The 23216-nt window shown below is 35.3% G+C and overlaps 4 protein-coding genes, 1 long non-coding RNA gene and 1 pseudogene across 5 annotated transcripts; 1 reads left to right on the plus strand and 5 right to left on the minus strand.

Annotated features, from left to right (window-relative positions):
• Window positions 1–900: 900 nt before the first annotated feature.
• Window positions 901–5321, minus strand: LOC135118907 (uncharacterized). The gene is made up of 3 exons (XR_010277852.1): window positions 5098–5321; window positions 1819–1899; window positions 901–1083 (listed from the first exon to the last, which is right to left on the minus strand). It is a non-coding gene; the product is annotated as an uncharacterized LOC135118907 (long non-coding RNA).
• An 821-nt stretch (window positions 5322–6142) lies between these two features.
• LOC110384659 (uncharacterized) lies at window positions 6143–11589 on the minus strand. The gene is given in 9 exon segments (XM_021346059.3): window positions 6143–7040; window positions 7043–7063; window positions 7574–7639; window positions 7642–7693; window positions 8360–8499; window positions 8502–8518; window positions 10080–10126; window positions 10128–10726; window positions 10729–11589. Coding segments are annotated over 9 exon segments (1638 nt in total). The 5' UTR covers window positions 11225–11589; the 3' UTR covers window positions 6143–6840.
• A 2402-nt stretch (window positions 11590–13991) lies between these two features.
• On the minus strand, window positions 13992–14369 carry LOC135118869 (histone H2A, sperm-like). The gene has a single exon (XM_064041937.1). It carries the CDS (start codon window positions 14367–14369, stop codon window positions 13992–13994), a length of 378 nt encoding a protein of 125 aa, XP_063898007.1.
• Window positions 14370–16770: 2401 nt separating this feature from the next.
• Window positions 16771–17458, minus strand: LOC135118948 (histone H3-like; annotated as a pseudogene).
• A 2400-nt stretch (window positions 17459–19858) lies between these two features.
• On the minus strand, window positions 19859–20248 carry LOC110384643 (histone H4). The gene is given in 3 exon segments (XM_021346040.3): window positions 19859–20118; window positions 20121–20209; window positions 20211–20248. Coding segments are annotated over 3 exon segments (306 nt in total). The 3' UTR covers window positions 19859–19939.
• Window positions 20249–21864: 1616 nt separating this feature from the next.
• LOC135118870 (histone H2B-like) lies at window positions 21865–22227 on the plus strand. Its single transcript, XM_064041938.1, has one exon. It carries the CDS (start codon window positions 21865–21867, stop codon window positions 22225–22227), a length of 363 nt encoding a protein of 120 aa, XP_063898008.1.
• Window positions 22228–23216: the final 989 nt, after the last annotated feature.

Below are 23216 nucleotides of genomic sequence, written 5' to 3' on the forward strand. Positions count from 1 at the left end.
CACTGTAGACATCTTGCCTTGTGGCCTGTGGCCCGCTACCAGGTCATCTGATACTAGATAAAGACCTTCAGTGGCCTGAATCATCATCATCTGCCTAGCCTTTACCCAACTATGTTGGGGACGGCTTCCAGTCTAACCGGATGCAGCTGAGTACCAGTGTTATACAAGGAGCGACTGCCCTATCTGACTTTCTCAACCCAGTACCCCTTGGTTAGACTGGTGTCAGACTTACTGGCTTCTGACTACCCGTAACGACTGCCAAGGATGTTCAATGACAGCCATAAACGTGCCCTCCAAAACAAAGTCATCGGTGTCCAAGATACTATTGGGGTTGGCTTAAATATGTGTGGTCTTAAATATGTACTGGCTTAATTATGTGTTGGCTTAAATATTGTGCAGAATATTGTAAAAATATAGAAAAAGCTCACAATAACACAAATAAGCCACATGAGGCTGGTGAACAGCAGGTCGAACGTGACAAACAGACAGAAGAAGCGCCGCACTGTAGACATCTTGCCTTGTGGCCTGTGTCCCGCTACCAGGTCATCTGATACTAGGTTCAGAGACCTTCAGTGGCTTGTAGCATCATCATCTGCCGAGCCTTTACCCAACTATGTTGGAGTCGGCTTCCAGTCTCACCGGAGTATTTTACAAGGAGCGACTGCCTATCTGACCTCAACCCAGTTACCCCTTGGTTAGACTGGTGACAGACTTACTGGCTTCTGACTACCTCTAACGACTGCCAAGGATGTTCAATGACAGCTGGGGTCTACAGTTTAACGTGCCATCCGAAACACAGTCACTGGTGTTCAAGATACACTTCTTGAGGTTGGCTTAAATATGTGTTGGCTTAATTATGTGCTGGCTTAAATATGTATTGGCTTAAATATATGTTGAGTGTGCTGAATATAATGAAAATATAGTAAAAGCTTACCATAACACAAATAAGCCACATGAGGCTGGTGAACAGCAGGTCGAACGTGACAAACAGACAGAAGAAGCGCCGCACTGTAGATATCTTGCCTTGTGGCCTGTGTCCCGCTACCAGGTCATCTGATACTAGGTTCAGAGATGTTGAATGTGCTGAAAAAGTATAAAAATAACTTTATCTGTACTAATATAAAAGCTGAAGAGTTTGTTTGTTTGAACGTGCAAATCACAGAACTAATGGTCGGATTTGAAAATATTTCAGTGTTAGATAGCCCATTTATCGAGGAAGACTGTAGGCTACTTTTTATCTACCTTTTGCCGGCTGTATCTTGAAACCGCGAGAAACAGAATGTGTCTGGGTTGTCAACTATAATATGTTTTGTGTTGTTGGCTGATCAACTTCCATAGCCACCGTGGTCAACCAGCCAGCAATGATGAACAGTTGATAGTAAGAAGAAGAAGAAACTTTCTTAACTCTGTGAATATCTAAGCACTAGCTTATTGCCACGGTGTTATCGGTGTCCTGAAGGAACTCCTTCCCACATATGGGTATAATTTAGCTAATAACACCGTTTTCATTCAACGTCACAAACACACAAAACCTCTTTATAATATAGAACTTTTTAACAAAAAACGACTTTAATAATACTCTAAATATTATCTAAAATCTTCTCCTAAGTCTGACTGAGCCTATTTTAAAATCAGCCAAACCTGAGATAGTCGCGCACAATATGTACAAGAAGCTCACTTTTTAATCAATCAATCAAAATTGTTAAATATTTAAGATCTGTTCTTACCTATGGTTCACAAATAAATGTTTTGATTGATTGATTGAAGTCGGTTAAAAATATGAATTAAGATAACACAATGAAATAAAATAATACTCACTGAGCGTCCTATGATGCGGACTAACACTGCTAAGCAGAGACTCGGCCGCCTCCCGCAAGTGTGGGTGCGCCATCACGACCCCTGGAATCATTAGTTTAATTAGTTAATTATATTTACTTTAATCTGTACTGTTTACTGATGTCTAATGTTAAAATCAGTCATAGAAATAACGTCATAAATGGATAATTGGGGTTTTATTTCGAAGTTAGGAAAACTAAGTATGTGGATGGATATTATTTCGCATAATGATTAATTTGTTTGTTTTGTATTTTTGAAGTTTATGGTAGACAGATAGACTAATGTTTAGTGATTAACGGCCAGTTTCTTCATCAAAAGTAAAAGTTAAAATAATGTCTAAAGTAAAAGTAACAGTCAAATTCGTTTTTAAGGCTAAAGTGACAGCAAAACTAATAGAAAAATTGAATTTGACCGTTACTTTTACTTTAGACATTACTTGACTTTTACTTTGGCTTTAACTTTGATGAAGAAACTGGCTGTTACTGAGTTAATTTTCTTATTGGTTTTACTAAATTGACTTTGTTTTCGGGAAGTTGGTTAAAAAGTAATTATACTGCATTAAACATGTAAGGGTATCTAAGGGGAGGCCTATGTTCAGCAGTGGACGTCCTATGGCTGAGATGATGATGATGATGAAACATGTAAGTATGTGATAAGAAATAAATATGAAGTCAAGATACATAATAACAAAAACATAAGTAAAAATAATTAGTACCTTTTAATAAGGAATTTAATAAAGCAATAAAATTAATTTTATCAACACACAATGTGTACATGTATGTCTCTTAGTACAGTAAACTTCAGGTCAGTGGTAACAGTTTTATAGGAAAATCGTACTTATTACTATTGAGTTAAGGCGCATGACAGTTACCACTGACGTGCAGTCTACCGTACGTCCCTTAGTACGTGCATTGTGCATTGTGATAAGGTCTGTTTATATTACAATAATAACATTATTATTTCGTAATAACATTTTATGGTAAATGTTAATGAAAACAGGAACTCGTGACCAATCAAAGGTTAAGCAACGCTTGGCGCGGTCGTTCTGTGGATGGGTGACCGTCTACGTCATGATGAATTATTTCGTATTTCCTTTGAACATCTTTGGCAGTAGTTATGGGTGATCTGTTCAAGTCTGACAATCAGTGTTACTAAAGGGTTTATGTTGTCAAGGTAACCAGGTTGAGGAGGTCAGATAGGCTGTCACTCTATGTGGCTCACTGGTACTTAGCTGCATCCAGTTAGATTAGAAACTGACCCCAGCATAGTTTGGAAAAGGCTAGGCAGACGATTCTCTTGATATTTTTGTTTTCTTACATCAAAGCATGGCAACAATGACAACACTTTTTCTTGATGAAAATTAATCATCTAAGTTTTAATACTCAGATAAATAACAATAAACTTATCAATACTAATAAAATTCAGTTTAAAACATTGTTTAATTGAATTAAAACAGCATTCAATGAGCGCCGCTTATCTTGTAACCAATGTGTTGTATTGTTAATAGTCAATAACATATGCAGATAAACATTTTATAAACATAAAAACAATAATTCTGATGATTCACTTATTTAAGTATCTAATATGGCCAAAATTTTATAAATAGTAATGATAAGGTAAATCTATGATAATAGGAATACCGGAATTTCTTTGTTAGGCTTTTAAACAAATTCCTGGAAAATATAAAGGACTAGATGTTTTCCCACAGTTTGCTGGGGCCCAGTAGGAATTACTGCCCATACCCAGATAAAATATAGTCTTTTTTTTGTACTGGGATAGTCTAGCTTCCCAACAGTGTAAAAAATTTAAATCTGTGATATAAATTGAGTAGTTTTAGCCTTTCAGCCATAAACAAAAAATGTTTCCTTTTTTATATTAGTATAGATGAGGTAAATCCACGCTAATAATTAGGATTATCTAGACTTTCTTTGTTACACTATTTACTTAACTTAATGAAAATTAAAAGGTTTATCCCGTTGTATGCCAGTGCACAGATATACACGAGACACAAAAGATTTTCTATTGTTCTATAATTATCAGCATACAGCATAACTATTTGGTTTATTTACTCAATGTGAATGTGTGAAGATACATAGAAATTATGAGGAAGTTTAAGTTATAAATTGGGAAAATGGGTTTAATTTGGGACTTTGCTTCAAATTCCAGAAAAAATTAACATGAATTGTGTAACATTAAAATACAGTAATAAGTTGAACAGATGTTAGTCAGGTATTTATAGACAATTTTGTATGGGAATTTTCTTTATAAATGTAGGTATGTCAAACAACTGTTTAACTTTTTTTAACACATTCATTCATTAATCACCTTCGTCTGCGTAACATCCAACAGAGTATTTATCTAAATAAAAATGACATAAAATTGATTTCTCAAGACGTAAACTACAATTTGCATAACTTGATACTTTCAACATAGATTATGCTAATATCCAATTGGAAATCTTTGCTAGCTTATTTTCTGCTTGACAGATTTTATAGTCTATTATTCTTTCACTTTGCTTAATAATGATTAATCAACACTAATATAATAAAGAGGAACCATTCTTTTGGTTTTTGTAAATGCTAGCTAAGGCGAGTAACTTTGTAGAAACTACTGAACCGATTTGATTTGAATTATTTCGCTGTTGGAAAGCTACACTCTACCTGGGTCACATTTAAAGTTATATTTTATTCGGAAGGGGAATAGTTCCCATGGGACATGGTTGAAACCGGGAAAACGGTTAGTAACTACAAAATAATGACAAACTACTTACCATTTGACATTATCAAATAATAATAACTTTCATTTAGCATTATTTAACTATTAAATATAGGTGAAACATTATATGAGGCCAGATTGATTGTAACTAATGTTACTATGCTATGTTTTGCCAGTAATACAGATAAAATAATTGGAACAGCACAATATATCTATAAAACATCATAAATTGTATTAAGTGTATAATGTACCTACTTGTATTCATTCAGTCATGAACAAAGGTTTTTAATTAAGTTATAACATAAACATGTCGCAAATTGAAGATCGTCACAGCAGCATTACGAAAGAAAAATATATTTTAATTTCGACCTTCAAATGTTTATATTTTTCTAAGAAAGACCTTTGAACATTTTGAACTATGTTCGTTGATTTCGTATTTCTTTTGAATTCAGGACTAAACCTTGTTATTTTTCTTTCAACAAGGTGAAACAATGCCATGGTATCAACCATTCATCCTAATAAAAAGGTAATGCAACAAAGACTTACTTGTTTTGTACTATCAACAACACTTGTAAACTTAAATTACGAAATGCATAACTCGCTGGGCGTTGACATAAATGCAGCTGTCAGGTTAGTTACTATAATCTCAGCTACATCTCGTTTAATAGTTACACCAATTAGAAATTGTTGTTATCAAACAGTTCAATTGTTATCAAATTTAGCACAAAGCTGTACAAATCTCAGTCGAGGGTGAACAATTGTGAACGCGTTCCAGGTTTGTGGACAGCAGGATAGCATAACGACTTATCAAAGAAGTTGGAAAAAGACAGCAATATAATCATGCTTTAGAAAGCAATAACTCTAAATCGGAATGTTTAACGTTGAAGCATAGTTTGACAACGACTTGTAACGTTCCTTTTCGCAGAATGACTGTTTGCTTTAATGTAATATTCATAATAAACTTGTTTTTAATCCAACATAAAACTATTGAAAAGTGTAAAATTATAAATAAAGCTACAACCTGGATTTTTAACAGAGCTTAAAATCTATCTCAACAGCAAAACAAAAGACGGTTTTAAAACTTGTCTGATGATGAAGACTGGTATGTAATTCGGAACGTTAAAAGGGTAAAACGGCATATAAACACTACAGAATTTTGATTTTACCGTGTAACTTTACAAGAAAAACCCTGTTGCTGGTAAATCATTATTATACATCCTGTCCTAATGAATGACGAATAGGTATCCACAAAAATAAAGGAATAGGGATACTATTGAAGATAGTGATAAGATGTAGGTAGCTAGGTATTAAGGTCATCACGGAGGAAGAAAATATGAGTTATGATTTGAATGTTCAGTTACTTAACATTGCTAGATATTTAATTTATCGATTGTTTATAATAAGATAGAAACGTAAACTGGGACGTACTTACCTATCTATTCCAGATATAAATGCGTAAGTTGTAAACAAAGGGTGCTGTTACATGTATTTTCAAATGGCTTACTTTAGCATACCTAACATATTTTCAGAACTATGAATTTCTTATTAGCATCTTGCTAAAGGATCTAGTTTAAAAATAAAACACGACACATAAAATATTAATCCGATTTTCATTTATTAAAATTTTACAACAACCACATAATAAAATACAGATAATTTAAATTTGGACCTGCTTTGGTATCTAAACTATCTTATAATAAAACACATCATAGACATTCGGTATATTACCAATGAAATTAGAACAAAACTGAATACAACTTATGTAAAAAGACGTATAAGTTTGAGATGTAAACTAAATTCTTATTTAATTAAATAATATTTTTCCAAAATATACATTTCGATACATATTACAGAAATATTGAAACCGCTATTATAAAGCCTACAATTTTAATCATAGCAATAATACTTAGCAAAAACTCAAGTTTGTTAAAATACGAAAGGATAGTTCCACCTACTCGTTACTGCATTTAGTTGCGTCTGTATGGATAAATAGGAGAAAATAACATTTTCAAATGATTATTTTATATCAGTTGTAGAATAACATACTTAGATCATGAAAACGATGGTAAGAAATACTATGAAAATTGGTGTCCTGAAAAACATGGGACCTATTGGTATTAAGCAGTTTCCACCTCCACGGTTCACTTCGATAAGTAGCTTATAACTTATTTGAGAATACCATATGCCAGCCATAGGTACTAAATGGTCTAAACCAGTTCTGCAATTATATAAATAAAAAATAGATCTCAGTGTGCTCATACTTATTCTTCCCACAAATTACTCAAATTCTCAATACCACCTCGTAGTTCCAACTCGGTTATCCGGCGGGTCTTTCACACAGCAGTAAGAAGCGAGCACACCAATCGTAGCCAAGCACAAAGACAGTAGACTGACACCACAAACGGCTCCTGAGGTGATGTCGTTTAGTGGCGTCCCTGGTTTTGGTTCTAGACATAGTAGAATGAGTAGACCGAACGCGCTGAGTAGAGAAATGATGAGAGGACGATGTAACCTGTGAATGTGAAAAGGAATGTTGTAAGAATAAGTTATTAAATAAAGAGAAAAAGAACTTGACATTTGTACACTGTAATCCAATCTATCTAATAATTTCCAGAACTACATTCTGCCTTTCCTAAAGTAAAGTACAAGTGTAACATCAATAAGAACAATTATATTCTTCTTGCCTATAAAACATCCCGCATAATATTGCAAAGTTACCACAAACACCCTACATTCCAAATACGTTTGAATAGCTGGTTGAAATAAACTTCTTATTTTATGAAAACATGCGGGTAGAACAAAAATGTTGTCGTATACTGTACCTGCTTATAATGTTTTGAAATTATTTTTAAAGTTAGCAAAATAATAACTAGAGTTATTAGGTATTTGTTTATTAATATTAACGACTTTTAAAATCAACATATCTATAAAAGGTAAAAGTATTTGCCCAACGCGCAAAGATATGAGGTCATTCGTGTACCACATACCTAAGTATGCCAAATCTACATAACTACATACTCACCAGATATATAATTCCTGTTAGGCAGTAACTGTTGTCTTTTCGTCCTGAATCCAAGTAGTCCCAGCAAAAGCAGGTGAAACCAGCGAGAACGCCGAAGTCTAAATAATAGCGCCTACCGATCTGAAATAGCAGAATGTTGCAGATTGAGTACTTTGATGTTTACATAGGAGCTTAATGAAAACATGATCAATTATCTATTTAAAGGTGTTAAAGAAGCTTATTAGCCTGGACTTGCAGGGTCTGCTACTAATCCCTTCAAATATCAAAAATTAAGTTAACAGTTCCTGCTCAATACAAAACAACTTCGAAGATCTTTCTGCACTGTTCGAATAAAAATAGGTACCTAAGTTAACAGGTTCGTTTAATCATTTACATAGAAACAAATAACTTAGATGATAAATATGGAATATAGAGATATCTGGATTTATCCCTATCACACACTAAGAACGTTTTGAGATGAAAGGCTAAGAACCACCTCTAAAGTAATACCTTTTTATTGCGTCCGAAGAACCGATTGAAAAATTCTATCATTATTGGAAAGCTACACTATCCCCGAGTGACATAGATAGGCATAGGCATAGGCCCGAGTGACAGACATAGACATCGATGTATTTGATACGTGTAGAAGTTCCCCATTCATGACATCAAAGAAGCAGGGAACAGTTATTTTCTTTATAATCAGGTCAAAACCTACCAACTAAAGTCTAACTTAAAACAAGATTCATCCAACAGTTCAAAACCAACCTACTAAAGTTTAATATAAAACAAGTTTTCCAAGTTCCTTACCGCATACATCATATAGAAACTCAAGCCGGCCGTCAGTCCGCCACACATCGTCAACATGATGGCCGCTATGAGTAAGGAGGCTGTTGCTCCTGACAATGTCTTGAGGCTCGAGAATGACTTGTAGGTCTCTTCGAGTACACTGATGGTGGGGAGGCTACCCTGGAATAGGGAATAAAGTTTTAAGTAATCTACATACGAATGTATTACAGAATTGTAGGTAATGGATCTACACCAACTAAATATACTTTTATGAAGCTGAAGAGTTTGTTTGAATGTTGCTAATCTCATGAACTTTTAAAAGGAAAAAGTATTTTTGTGTTAGATAGCCTATATAATTTATTGAAGAAGGATATAGAAAACTTTTATAAAGGTGGTGGTGGAGTTGTTTGCACGTGAATAGAACCGCTGGAGGAAGCTAGTTTTTAAGTATTCATAGTATATTTTTATTAAAGAGTATGTATTAGGCATTAAGGAAAAGAAAAAGGATTTTTTTCCAATAATAACCAAGTAATAACCTGGTGGTAACCAAGTTACTTAATCTTAATCCCAAAACTCGAATGTACTACTAACTTTAACTGAAATTTAAGATTTTCAAAAATTACACTAACGTTAAGCTTAACAAAAATAAAAAGGATCTCTATTGATTGATTTAAAAATACTCAAATATGAAGTGGATAGTTATTGCCGTCTTCACCCTAACATTATTTTAATTTTAAATGTTACGCGGCTTTTAATTTCAAGAGACATTATTTATTTTGAAAAATAAAACGAGAAACATCTGCCTACTAAAGTATTTAAACATTTTATGTAGTTACATGAAATTTTGATAAATATTTAAGCGCCTGGCAAAACTTAACAATTTATTAATTACCTATACGTTAAGTAGTATTGCAACATTTTGTTTTAAAAGTTTTAGAAAGACTGTTTCTATTAGACGCTAGAAACTTATCTTATTTGCATTTTCCAAAATAGTAGTAAGTAGATAAATATGGTGGAATTATTTTATTAATGAATATTTCCACAATAATTACTTACTAATTGTGGAATGCAATAAATGATTGAGTATTGAGTAATTCAATGAGACGACTTTTCAATGCGTATGGCAGTTAAATATTTTGTCGATAAAACTACACCTAAGAAGTGTGAAAGGACAGATTTATGAAAAAAAACTTAGAAAAATCATTTGACACGTGCAAAACAGCTGTCGGTTAATGGTGATAAGCATTCAATTTTACTATCTCGAAATGTATACCTATGCAAAGTTTACTTGAAGAAATACGATGTCTTTTAGCGATTTAAGTATTTTTTATCCAAATACGTAAAACAGATGCCTCAAAGAGCAGGTGACCGGGCGAAACAGCTAGTAAACCATTTTGTTATAAACACGACATTCTTATAATTAAACAATGTCCTTCGCTCGTCCGGGGATCTACACTTATTCAAGGAAAACCGAAGTTTCGATCGAAATTTCGCGAACTTCTTATCACGGTTACCTTTCGTCTCGAAATTTCGTACAAACGAAGATTGTTTGAAGCTTAGATTTATCTAAACCGCCTCCTGTCTGTGCGTTCGCGATAAACTCAAAAATACATGGCTTATCATGAGGTTTTCACCAATATATTATAGAACGATCAATGAGAAAAGGCACCTTAATCATTGCTAATTTATAAATGCAAAGCTAAGTTTTTCTGTAAAATGTAAGTAACTATGTATAACTTACCTAGGTATAATAACAGCAGTATTCTTATCCTTCCTCTGGCTTTCCCTTCTCCTTTCATAATCCCTTCTCTCTACTCATCTCCCTCTCTAAGTCAAAACTCCTATCTCTGCTCTTATCTCTAAAACTAGTCACAAACACATCATGTCTGTCAAACGCTGGTAAATTTGGCAGTTTCTCCGGTAATCCATAGTTTAACTTCTGTTGGGCTTTAGGCGAAATTGGCGAAGTCGGAGCACTAGTTCTAGAAGTCAAATTCGCACAAGACTTCGACGGAGTAACTCCTTGAGTCGGAGTGCTCGAAACAAACTTTCTTGGCGTTTCCGAATATTTGTTGTCTACAGATTTATTTGGTGTTATTCTAACTGAAGGCTGGCTTCCATAACTTTTCAATTTCCTCGGCGTTGATAGAAGCTCGTGTAACTTTTGAGTTGCTATCAAATTCTTTTTAGACATTACAGGAGATGTAAAAGTTACGTTACATTTCCTAGGCTCATCATCTTCAGTTGGTATTATAGCGTATCTTAACGTTCTACCGTTAACAGTCTTCACAATTTCAGTCGGTATTTCTTTCAGTTCGTTTTCGTCAGGCCCATCAACGTTATACTCTTCAATCTCATCAGGTTTTGCTTGTACTATTCTCTTTTTGTCGGAGAATAGTCTACTATATCGTCAAAATCTTGTATGACTTCATATCTATGTTTTGTTCGACTATCTTCTAAACCATCGTCGCTGTCTGCTAGTCTGTCAAACCTGGACCGTCTTTGCTGCTTCAATTGTGCCATTTCTAAATCCTCACTTCTCGTTCTACATCTCACTGACCTCGTAGGTTTATAAACTAAAGAAGATTGTCTCTGAAAACTCCTGTTTTGGAATTTGGGAGGTTTTGGCGGCAATTCAGGTGGCTCCTCTCTGTATCTTGGAGCTCCGGCAGGTGACATGCGAAGAGGGTTGTCAGATATATCTGTCCTCATTATTCTGTTGCCTATTTCGATCTTTCTAGGCGAGTTCCCGCCTAAAGGTGACATCCGTTGCCTTTCGGGCGACACAATCTTTGTCATGCATGTTTTCTGTGCGAATACAACTTCGCTTTGTGAACAAAATGCTGGATTTGAGTAGTATTTGTACACGATTTTTGGTGAATCCATTGTTTTAAGCGTAATAATTCCCCTTTAGTGCATGAATCCTGTTTTATAAGAAGGGTGGGCTGTAAGCGTAACCGTTCTAGTTCACTTCGTTCTTTAAGTTAAACACTAAGTTAAGCTTAAGTTAAGTTTTCTTATGGAATCAAATTCACTTATTAATAATTTCACTTAAATTACAGTTATTTTAAATATTAATTTTACGATATTTAGCAAAGTTACAAAGTGTTTTCCATCCAATTTTAAACCATTCAACCTGGTATTTTTAATTTCAATTCACTTTAAAACACTTCACACTTAACTAAAACTAGACTAAAATTATTGAAAAATAAATCTATTATTATTCTACAGATAACACACGTCTATCCAGTTCAACGTATAACCGTCAACTGTAAAATTATTCCTTTTCAAAAACACCGGGGTCGGAAACGGCGCTCGCGCACCCTGCAAACAGGCACGCGCTATTCGAATACCAATTTCAAAAAGTTCACACATGCAATTCACTACCTTAACACTTACAACCTAAAGTTGATAATCCCTTGGCCGTTACCATAAATGACAATAGAACATCGGGTGATTGGAAATTGAATCTTATTTCTTAAGGCATAGAGTGTAATATTGAATATCCAGTTATTACTTATAGTGGAACTGGTATTACGTTGTGCAATTATTGAATGAACTTAAAGGTCTTTCACAGGGGTCGCGGTCGTTTTGTTAGGGCTCCAATGTTTTGTATGAAGTTATGTGTATTAACTAAGCGGCTAGGCAGGTCAGTTTTGAAATATCTTGTCTGCCTAGATCAAAGAACCTTACTTAGTAAGTAAATGTTAAAAAATCTAGTCACTCATGAGGACTAATTTCGTAAAGTTATTAGTAAAATAAATTAACTTGTTTGAATGCCTAATTTTGTTACTTACATACAACTTTTAAGTAAATTGGTAACAGATTTTCAGATTGTGGCAGTGCTGCAAGCCTCTTGGACACGCTCGATTGGACATCGATGGACAGAAACTTTGCACTTCTTTTACGATCTTATTTATTCAAGTAATCAGTCTTATAACTAATACTTGAATGCCATTTTCAACTAGTCCAGAATAAATAATACCTACCATTAATTATTTTCGACACTTTCAATTTTTGGAAACAAAATATTTTATCCTCCAAAACCAAAATTTCATTCAACACTCCGAAAACTTACCTCTCTGTTTACCGACTTTCTCTATAATAATAATAATAGTGATTACCCAGGCAGGGGTAGCACGCGCCGAGTGTAACGGTCGATAGCAGCTGCCTGCGCGCGCGCAGCTGTACCGTGGGGTCACCAACATTTGGTGATTTTACTGTGTTGTTTCAAATATTGAATGTTGAAATAGTTCCAAAGTTTTATTTATTTTTATTTTATTTATTTAGGAAACAAACAGTCTCTTACAAACTATGATTACAAAAAAATAAAATATATACAGACTTTGAGTTCCATAACCTTAACGTTATCTGAAATAAGCCTGTGACATTTATGTAGAAATATGAATTTTTACGAAATGGAGACTACATAGTTATTGAACGTAGTTTTGCCTGTATTCTGAAAGAAATAATGAGAGTGAAAGGTCGCATATTTAATCTTCTTCTCCTGTCCTGTTCCCAAGTAATTTGAGGTCGGTGCAATAAGTATTTTTATTTCATTTTTCTCTATCAGACGTCATACTAACATCCACTCCTTATTCATGTAGTATTTGAGGCAATCGATTATGAAATTGTGTAATTAAAATTTATTCTCACGACTCTGAATTAAATAAGGATTAATTTTCATGTTTTTAACTCATTTATTTATAACTGGATCACAACGTTCAAAAGGCTAAACGCGTTGACATGCCTTGCTATTTTCTATTCAAATAAATATATGTATTTGAATAATGTAAAAATGAATGGTGCCAATAACTTTTGCTTGCTTGATGGACATATATTAATTATTTGAAAGTCTATAAAAGGTACATACGTATTTAAATATTCTCTCAAACCCAAAATATAAACTTCACACAATGTTTGCATCCCTGGATGCGTGTGCGCCGGTGCTCCCGAACCCGTATCGTATTGACATTATTGTTGATCCACGCAAAAATCTATATATTTGACCTTCAATATATTATGTCATTCAGATAATATAAGGTTAGTAAAAGCAAGCTGAAAGTCAGACAATCAGTACCAATGCAACTTTTCTAATTTGTGTATGTACTTTCTGCAACGTGGCAATGCAGCCAGCCTTTTGGGTACACTACCGGGTGACAGCGACGTCGACCAATTATTCGACACCCATTAGTAGTTTTAAGTAATTTATGTAAATGACAATGGTTTGTAACTGGTAACCAAGAGCAACACCAAGTGGCTAGGAAGAAGGAGGATCAGGCATATTGTTATAATATTTAAGTACGTATTCTATGTTTTATGCAACGTAAATATCACACAGACGGATATTCATATTGTGTTATCTTGATACCCACTGCCGGAAACTTTTAAGTTTTTGTCACTCTTATCACATCTAAAAGAGGAAATTACCTGCCAAATAAATATATACGAATCAAAGTGAGTAAGTAAATATTCGTTGAAAACTGTGGGTAAATTATAACACCATCTCTGTGATGGTTCTATACATGTAAAATGTTGTGTTACCCATTTCAATATACGTTTTAGACTTTGAAAAAGAAACATGAAACCTTGCAGTCCTGAAAAGGACTTTGTCAATAATAATTTAGATCTTAATCAACTCTAGCCTAGGTACCTAAATTTCTTCTATCCTACGCATCTTTTTCATCGTCTTCTTTGGTAGTAAAATGGGATTAATTGCTGGCAACACTCCTCCTTGCGAAATGGTAACACCAGACAACATTTTGTTCAATTCTTCATCGTTTCTGATTGCGAACAGTATATGTCTTGGGATAACTCTGCTCTTCTTATTATCAGTAGCCGCTTCTGCAGCCAACTCGAGTATTTCAGCTGCTAAATATTCTAGTGCTGCCGCCAAGTAGATTGGTGCCCCGCTCCCAATCCTCGGTGCATAGTTGCCATTTCTTAAAATCTTGTGGATTCTTCCAACTGGGAACTGAAGTCCAGCCCTCGACGATCTCGATTTGTTCTTCTTCATTCCGATTTTAGACATTTTTGTGGTAGGTACAGTGAGGACAAAAAGATTGCTTAGCTACTAAGCAGTAGGTATAACGTGTCGCGTAACAAGTTGGTGCGTCTAAGATGTTGAGACGGCCTTAAGTGGAATTGATGCTAGGCCCAAGTAGTGGGAGGGCCGGTGATGTCTAAAGTTGCTATCAACCAATGACTAAGCGAATGGTATTACGAGTATATGTTGTTATTTGAGTAGGAGGTAGCTTGTCATTTTGTATTGAATGTATTTTTTTTGGCACCGTCATTTAAATTCAATTTTGTCCTGGTATTTTTCCATAGGTTAAAGCAAATTTTGTTTGTCTTGAAACATCAAATTCACAATTACTACGCTAACTGCAAGATGTGGAAACCGTTTTTGTATGAAAAGGAATTCATGGTGGTGTCATTTCCACCAATTCAGGGTGTGATAATGGAAATCTAGAGAAGTCGGGGAAATCACTTAAAAATTTAGGAACAGGCATACCTATTACATTAAGTTAAACATGACATGCAGGTGTGTATGTCTGATTACAGTAAAAACAAGGTTTTCGAGTTCTTCGTCGGTACACCTATGTAATATACATATTATTACCTACTGATCTGACTAATTTTGTTTCGACGAGCTTAAGCTTAACTTTCTACTTCTAAAGTACATCATTTTCAAAATCGGTCAAGTAGAATCAAAATTTTAATATACTTAGCTTTCTCGCAGTTTCACCCACCTCCTGAAGGAACTCCTCTGCGTAAACCTGGAAAAATTAACTTACATTACTTGGTAATGTTGCAGCTTCCAAGCAGTCAAAGAATTTTTCAAAACGGTTCAGTAGTTTCGAGCCACAAAAACAAACAAAGATCCGTGATCAAGCATCAAATCAAATCCTTTATTTGTATAAAACATGGTACCTAGTAGGTGACAAGATGTTCAATAAAATATGTGTACAGCATGTTTTGCCGTGCGAGCAATAACCATATTAAAATTATGAATTAAACATTATACATAACTAGCGACCCGCTCCGGCTTCGCACGGGATAATAGTACTTCCCACTATTTAATGTATGTTGTTATACATATAAACATTCCTCTTTAATCACTCCATCTTTAAAAAACTGCATGAAAATCCGTTGCGTGGTTTTGAAGATTTAACGTGCAAACATGGGGACATGGGGACAGAAAAGCGACTTTGTTTTATACTATTTAGTGATGATAATCAAATTAGTATTAAATAATTAAAAGAAAATTAAATCTCAAATTATTTAGACATTAAAATCAATTAAATCAAAGCAACTAAGTATCACATTTTATAACTATTAGCTTGTGCCAGAGTTTCACCGTTAGTGCAGTAACGGACTATAAGTAGATACAGGTTAAGACATTCAACATAGATAAGTTAACAAACAATAGGTGTACATAAATCTGAAGTCCAATTATTCCTGTACACAACATTTAATAATTAATATGCTTCGCTATAGACAGTAAGTTGATTTAATATGGAAAAGCGTTTGATGAATTATATCATATTAGTTTAATCTGAACTTTCCCACTATACTAGCCATGATAACTACCAGCCAGCTATAATAAAGTAAATAAATAAGGTAACAGCACCTATAGACAATAGCCAATAACTGAAAAAGTTATAGTTTAAAAACAAAAGAACACGCTAGTCATGTATTGTCTTCAGAACTCAGAGCGTGTGCAAAATTTCATCCTAATCGAAGACCGGGAAGTGGGTCAAGATTAAGATTCCAAGATTTCTTACATACATAGTTACAAGTGAAGCTAATATAAGCGTGTTAAAAATAATACTTACATGGTTTATTGTGTATTTCATTTCTTACCAGTAATTTATTCGAGCCGTGTTCACTGCGATATGTTTCAATAACCGTAGGTCACCGATAACATAAACGTAAATTTTTCATAAAACAACTGCTTACTTCGAAAATTAAACTTAAAATTCATAGTAAACAGATGTTTTAAGGAAACTGACGGTTTGTCCAGGGACCTATAAGCTCATGTTCGAGCAACCAAGTTATTGTGTGAATCATGGCAATTTATCATCACCATGGTTAGACTGTGTTTCGGATGGCACGTTAAACTGTAGGTCCCGGCTGTCATTGAACATCCTTGGCAGTCGTTACGGGTAGTCAGAAGCCAGTAAGTCTGACACCAATCTAACCAAGGGGTATCGGGTTGCCCGGGTAACTGGGTTGAGGAGGTCAGATAGGCAGTCGCTTCTGTAAAAGCACTGGTACTCAGCTGAATCCGGTTAGACTGGAAGCCGACCCCAACATGATTGGGAAAAGGCTCGGATGATGATGATGGTTAGGCTGGAAGCCGACTCAACAATTTAAGTCAAGCCACCCAAATATTGTACGTTTAGACATCCACCGTAAGAAACAGAACATTTGCAGCCCTGAAAAGGGCTTTGTCAATCTTTCCTAAAACTAACCTAAAACTAAATTTCACTTGTAACTTCAACTGCAACTGGTTTGTACAGTATTGTATTTTTTCCTTGGAATAAGTCTAACCTAAATCTACCTAAAACTAAACTAAAACTAAGCTTCAACTGCAACTGGTTTGTACAGTATTGTATTTTTTCCTTGAAATTAAACCTAACCTAACCTAGAACAGACGACACAAAACGGCACAAAACACCGAAAAATGGGACGAATAAAACTTCAAGCTCGCTCGCCACGGACTCTTCTAGCCAACTGGATATCTTTCGGCATGATGGTGACCCGCTTGGCGTGTATCGCACACAAATTCGTGTCCTCAAAAGGCCTACTAGGTAAGCTTCACTAGCTTCTTGTAAAGCCATGACCGCAGAGCTCTGGAACCGTAGATCCGTCTTGAAGTCTTGAGCTATCTCTCGAACAAGACGTTGAAACGGCAGCTTTCTGATGAGAAGTTCCGTGCTTTTCTGGTAGCGTCGGATTTCTCGTAAAGCTACAGTCCCAGGCCTGTATCTATGAGGTTTCTTCACTCCGCCGGTTGCTGGTGCACTCTTTCTTGCCGCTTTCGTGGCTAACTGCTTCCTTGGGGCTTTCCCCGGTGGACTTTCGAGCTGTCTGTTTCGTTCGTGCCATTTTAGGAGTCAAACACTTAATGAACACTGAGGCTAATGCGATGTGTGCACGCCTTTATACTCTGGTCGCCGCGTTATCGGCAAACTTGAGGGTATTCTGCAAAAGATTTTATTCGGTTTTGTGTGAATATTACCTCCATTTTTTTTCGCTGTGGAATTTTCCGTTGTTTGTTAGAAATATGAAGTTTGTTATAGGTTTGCATATGTATGTATACATCCACAATACTTAGCATGCCTTTCTTGAGTTAGTTTTAATGGTGCATGAAAAATTAAAAATCAAGATTATAATAGGTTGTCTGTCTATATTAGCTTTAGTAAACTTAATTATAAAATATCCAGGAATTACTGTAACATAAAGTAATATTGTTAGAAGCAGAATAATATACAATTTTATTTTAATACTAAAGACTTACGTCTTTACCACGTTTGTAAATAATTTAGTTTTAAATAGTGTTTAGTTCTTTGGATAAGTACTGTAAAGATAGAGAAAGGTGTTTTTTTAATAAATAAAATTATAAAGAGGTATGTAAGTTTGTATGTAGGGCTAATCTTTAGAACCGCTGCTCGGATTTCCAAAATTCTTTCACTGATAGATAGCTACAGTGTTCCTGGATGCCATAGGCTATATTTTATCCCGGTACGGGCAGTAATTCCACGGGACGCGGGTGAAACCGCGGAAAACGGCCAGCGTTCTAATATTTTTGGGGTTGATACTTAATAGAAATTTTAAATTCACTGCTTGAAAATTATCATTAAAAGTATTTAAAGATGTTGAAATGTAGCTATAATTTTCTTTATCCACCGTTAAAACCGGCCAAGTACAAGTAATATCCATGAAAAATAATGTTTTTGTATGGGAGTCAACTAAGACATTTAATTATTTTTATTTCAATTTATTTCACATTAGGTGGTACGTGTACCTATTAACATTGTAGGTGTTAATTTGATCATGTAAAATAAATAAATATGGTACCATTTGGTAAGGCTTAAAAAAGTGTACCTGTATGGTTTGTATAATAATAACAATATTCAATACCTAAGTTTTCAGAACCTGTTTGTTTTCATAGCGGCAAAAGAAATACTATCTAAGTCCAGATTTTGCTAACACAGTTTGGTCAGGTAGTCTGGTGATATAAGTACGGTAGACCGCACAGCAGTGGTAACTGTCATGCACCTTAACTCAATAGTAATAAGTGCGATTTTCCTATAAAACTGTTACCACTTACTTGAAGTTGACTGTACATAGGTATATCACTAAACTTGACTGTTTTATAACCATATTCCTAGTGAGATAGTACCTACTATAGAATCTCCTTAGTATAACTATGTTACGGTATATACCTGGGGATATAACTGTAGGTAATATAGTTTTATCTAAGGTGTACCTAAGTATAGAATGTGATTTACCAACGAAAAAATGTGTTTATATTGTCAGCGTAACAAAACAATAAAACCGACTTCCAAAACACTAAAAGCAATAATTTGTGTTTTGGGTGCACTAATTTTAGGTGCATCGGCCTAGAAGTCGGTGTCTAATGGATGTCCTTAACTTAATTTTGCCACCTTTTAGTGTTTTTGGAAGTCGGTTTTATTTTTTGTAAAAGTTTTTATTTTTAGCTTTTCAGTGATAAGAATAGTTGTCACTATCCGCATAACTGGAAAGTTCTCATCAATACGAATAATACAAGCCCAAACACGAGGAAATATTTGGTTGCCGAGATCCTTCGACCTTCTCTGGTCTCCATCATCAGGTCAGTTCCAAACCTTCACTGTTGCAAAGGTCTTGTCAATAGGAATAATATAAGCCCAAACACGAAAAGTTTACATATTCAGTTGTCGAGGTCCCTCGACCTTCACTGGTATCCATCATCAGGTCAGCTCAAAAGCTTCACTGTTGAATAGTCAAGTTTTCACCCTAGGTATTCCTACAATTTTCGAAAGTTGCCCTCGATTATTCAGGCTTGCCATCATCACATCCTGACCTGATAATGGGACCACCTCGGAAGTACCTATACGCTATCAAACAAAAAGAATCGTCAAAATCGATTAATAAATGGCTGAGTAATCGCGTAACAAACATACAAAAAAATACGGTCGAATTGAGAACCTCTGCTTTTAGGAAGTCGGTTAAAATAGATGTGGTGGGTGGTAACTGCCAGTAAATACCAGTCTTACCAAGAGGATTGCCTAGGTAACTGGATTAAGAACATCAGAGGCAGTCGCTGCCATAGAGTAAAGTAATATAATACTAAAAGTCGCTGCTTGTAAAACACTGGTACTCAGCTACATGCTGTTAGACTGGAAGCCGACCCCAACATACTGGGGAAAAGGCTAGTCTAGGCTAGGCTGATGATGATGATGATAAATTGAGAGTTTTACGTTTTAGACATCCATAAAGAAACAAAAATTGCGGCCCTGAAAAGGGCCTTGTCAAAATTGAAATATCCCTAACTAAAGCAATTTGTAATCATTGCATAATTACACCAATTTAGCCTCCGAAACCATAAAGAGTCCTTCCTTGTCTCTTCAAAGCATAGACAACGTCCATAGCTGTCACTGTCTTTCTTTTCGCGTGCTCGGTGTAGGTCACGGCATCTCGGATGACATTTTCTAGGAAAACCTTTAAAACGCCACGAGTTTCTTCGTAAATTAATCCGGATATTCTTTAACGCCTCCCCTTCTGGCCAATCTTCTGATGGCTGGCTTCGTGATACCCTGGATGTTGTCTCGAAGAACTTTCCTGTGACGTTTGGCACCCCTTTCCTAAACCTTTCCCGCCTTTTCCGCGACCTGTCATGTTGACGTTTGACTTTTTAAAGACGTGTATGCAACGATGGTAAAATGAGGAATGCGATGTGAGGTCGTGTGCGAAGAGTATTTATACCATTAGCTCGCGAGAAAGTTAGTTTAATGAGGGTGTTTTAAAAATCTTGAATGCTTTACTTTTTTAGGATACCCTTCACATTCCATTTAAGTAATTAAATTTTTTCTCCGAGGTAGATAAACTGTATGATATTCCTAAATACATGAAATAAGTAATGAATACTTACGTATAGTGGCTATTTAACCGAAATGCAATGCTTTTGACTTTAAATTTTTGTATCTTAGACATAATGGGGTAATTTTGTGTCCTTTACTGCTTTTTCCTGCGGTTTGAAATTTCTCCCGAGTTAATTTCTATGTAGTGATAAAATGTATACTAATATAATAAAGAGGAACCTTTTTCTTTGTTTTTGGCTCCAAAACTACTGAACCGATTTGAAAAATCTTTCACTGTTGGCTACACTCTTCCCGAGTAACATAGGCTATATTTTATCCCAAGTAGTTCACCTGGGACGCGGGTGACATTGTAATCAGCTAGCAATACATAAGTAAGCTACATAGACTCAAAGAAAATCAATTATCAGGGCAAAAGCACCTGTCATCATCATCATCATCATCATCATACTCCTGACCTTATCCCATTATTACTTTTCACCTGTGTCTAAATAAAAAACATTTATTCAAACTTGGCTGCGAGACAGCACTTTTGAACGTCAAGAATTTACATAAGACAGCCCCAAAACGCCCACCCTTCAGCATTTCCTGTGTTTTTGCTGGGAAGAAAAAGTTAAGTTAAGCTACTTGTAAAGATTGATAAAATGAAAGATAGTTCCAGGCTGACAATAATGTTAGGCACTTGTGAGACAACGTCAGATAGAGAAGTTTTAGAAGAAGACAGTGTAGTGCAGAGCCGACACCAAATAAAATTACCTAAGATAGCTGCAAAATGATGATGATGATGATGATGGAAATAGGACGCGTAGAGTGTGAGGAAAATTTTCGTTGTCTAATTTTATTGCGGTCACTTCATATTCCATACAGTCAAATGTAGATATTTGAATATTTTATATTAATTATATTTATTAACTCTCGTTTGCTCTGTTCAAATATTCATAAATGTTTGTCTGGTTTTATATTGTCCCAGTTAATTATAGTTGTTCACCGATATAAATTATATTTATATCATATAATGCATTTAGTGTTAGCATGTAAGTATGTAATTGTTGCACTTATTTAATTGTTCGTGATTGTTATTGCAATGTTGTAAACGTTGTTGGCTAACCTAAATAAATAAATAAATAAAAATAAAACTTGTTATCATAAATAATCATCTACAATATACCAAAGTTAACACATAATCGCAAAGCAAGTATAAACTTGTTGAATAGCATTACCATGCACGCTCGTTAGTGATTCACGACTATTCGCAAAGCTCGACCACCCTACTTGAGCCTAGCTCAAATCTACTTAAGCGGTACAAAACTAGCGGCCCCGTACAACTTAAGAAATCTGGACTGACAAAACAATACATATAACATTAAAACACGACAAAATGGCACCAGTAAAAGGACCGAAAAACTCCTAAAATCAATGGAGAAACCCATCGACAAACCAATTTCAAAATCAAAGAAGATGAAGAAGAAGAATTACCAGAGTTTCTCCATATATCTCTACAAGCTACTACGGGCCGTCGCGAAAGAAAACTTAGGAATATCAAGGAAGTCTATGCTGATTATGAATAACTTTGTCAATGACATGCTGGAGAAGATTGCTGAGGAAGCAGGAAGATTGGTGGCTCACAGTAAGAAGACCACTATGAGTAGCAGAGAAATTCAGGCAGCTGTGAAATTAATTATCCCTGGAGAATTATCAACTCACGCGAATATTGAAGCTATGAAAGCCATCAGTATGTACCATAAGAGCCACGAAAGGGATGCCGCGTCGAAAATTTAAGATTTAGGGACGATTTAAGATAGATTTTAAGGTTTTAGGGACTAATAAGTGTTAGAATTGTAATGATAGGATGTTTAATAATGTTGATTATGAATAAATAAATGATTTTGGAATTTTTGTTTTGTTTTATTTCAATTATAATATAAAAATAGGTACTTTAAAGCAATCTGGGTTCGATTCCCAGTACGATCTGTCTAGGAAAGTGGTTGTGTCCTACAATAATTTCTTAGGGCTGCTAGGTACCCGTTAGGGAATTTATTTTCCATATTTCGTAGGTAGGTCAAATATGCCATTAGCTATCTACTATATTGCTTCGCTACCTTTCACGATATCATTCCCCTTCCTCCTGCAATGTGGGGAGTTATTGGTGGTGAAATGATAGAGACGTGTTGCTATGTCTAAGGCGTATATTAAGGATCTACACACCAAAGCCGCTGACTGGCGGCACAGCCCGGCGGCACGACTGCCGCGGCATGTGGTGTTCTAGTAATTGTCAAATACTCTATGAAAGCCGGCGGCATGATTGTACAAAATACGGCCGGCGGGTTGGGCCGTTAGCTGTGCCGCCGGCATCAGCGGCTTTGGTGTGTAGACACCTTTTACTGCATTTATTAACCTAAGCTTAATACTAAGTACATGTACATAGATAGATCGGGAGTAAGGTCGGCTACACACTACACTCCTTTATCACATTTTATTTGTCACGCGTGTGTAAGTCGCGGTGGCCTATTGGGTAAAGAACCAGTCGAGTATGAGGATGTGTTTTCGATTCTAGTTCAGGCAAGTACCAATGCAACTTTTCTAAGTTTGTATATCTTAGACACCAATGACTGTGTTTCAGATGGCACGTTAAACTGGGGTCCGATTCTCCTAAGTTAATAATGTCAAAATCGAATAGAAAACGAATCGCAATATGATCGCAATAGCAGTTTTAACCATATCGGGCATTCTGCTATTAATATAAGACCAATCGTATTCCAACGACATTC

Source organism: Helicoverpa armigera, chromosome 27 (assembly GCF_030705265.1).
Source record: "Helicoverpa armigera isolate CAAS_96S chromosome 27, ASM3070526v1, whole genome shotgun sequence".
Lineage (NCBI taxonomy): Eukaryota > Metazoa > Arthropoda > Insecta > Lepidoptera > Noctuidae > Helicoverpa > Helicoverpa armigera.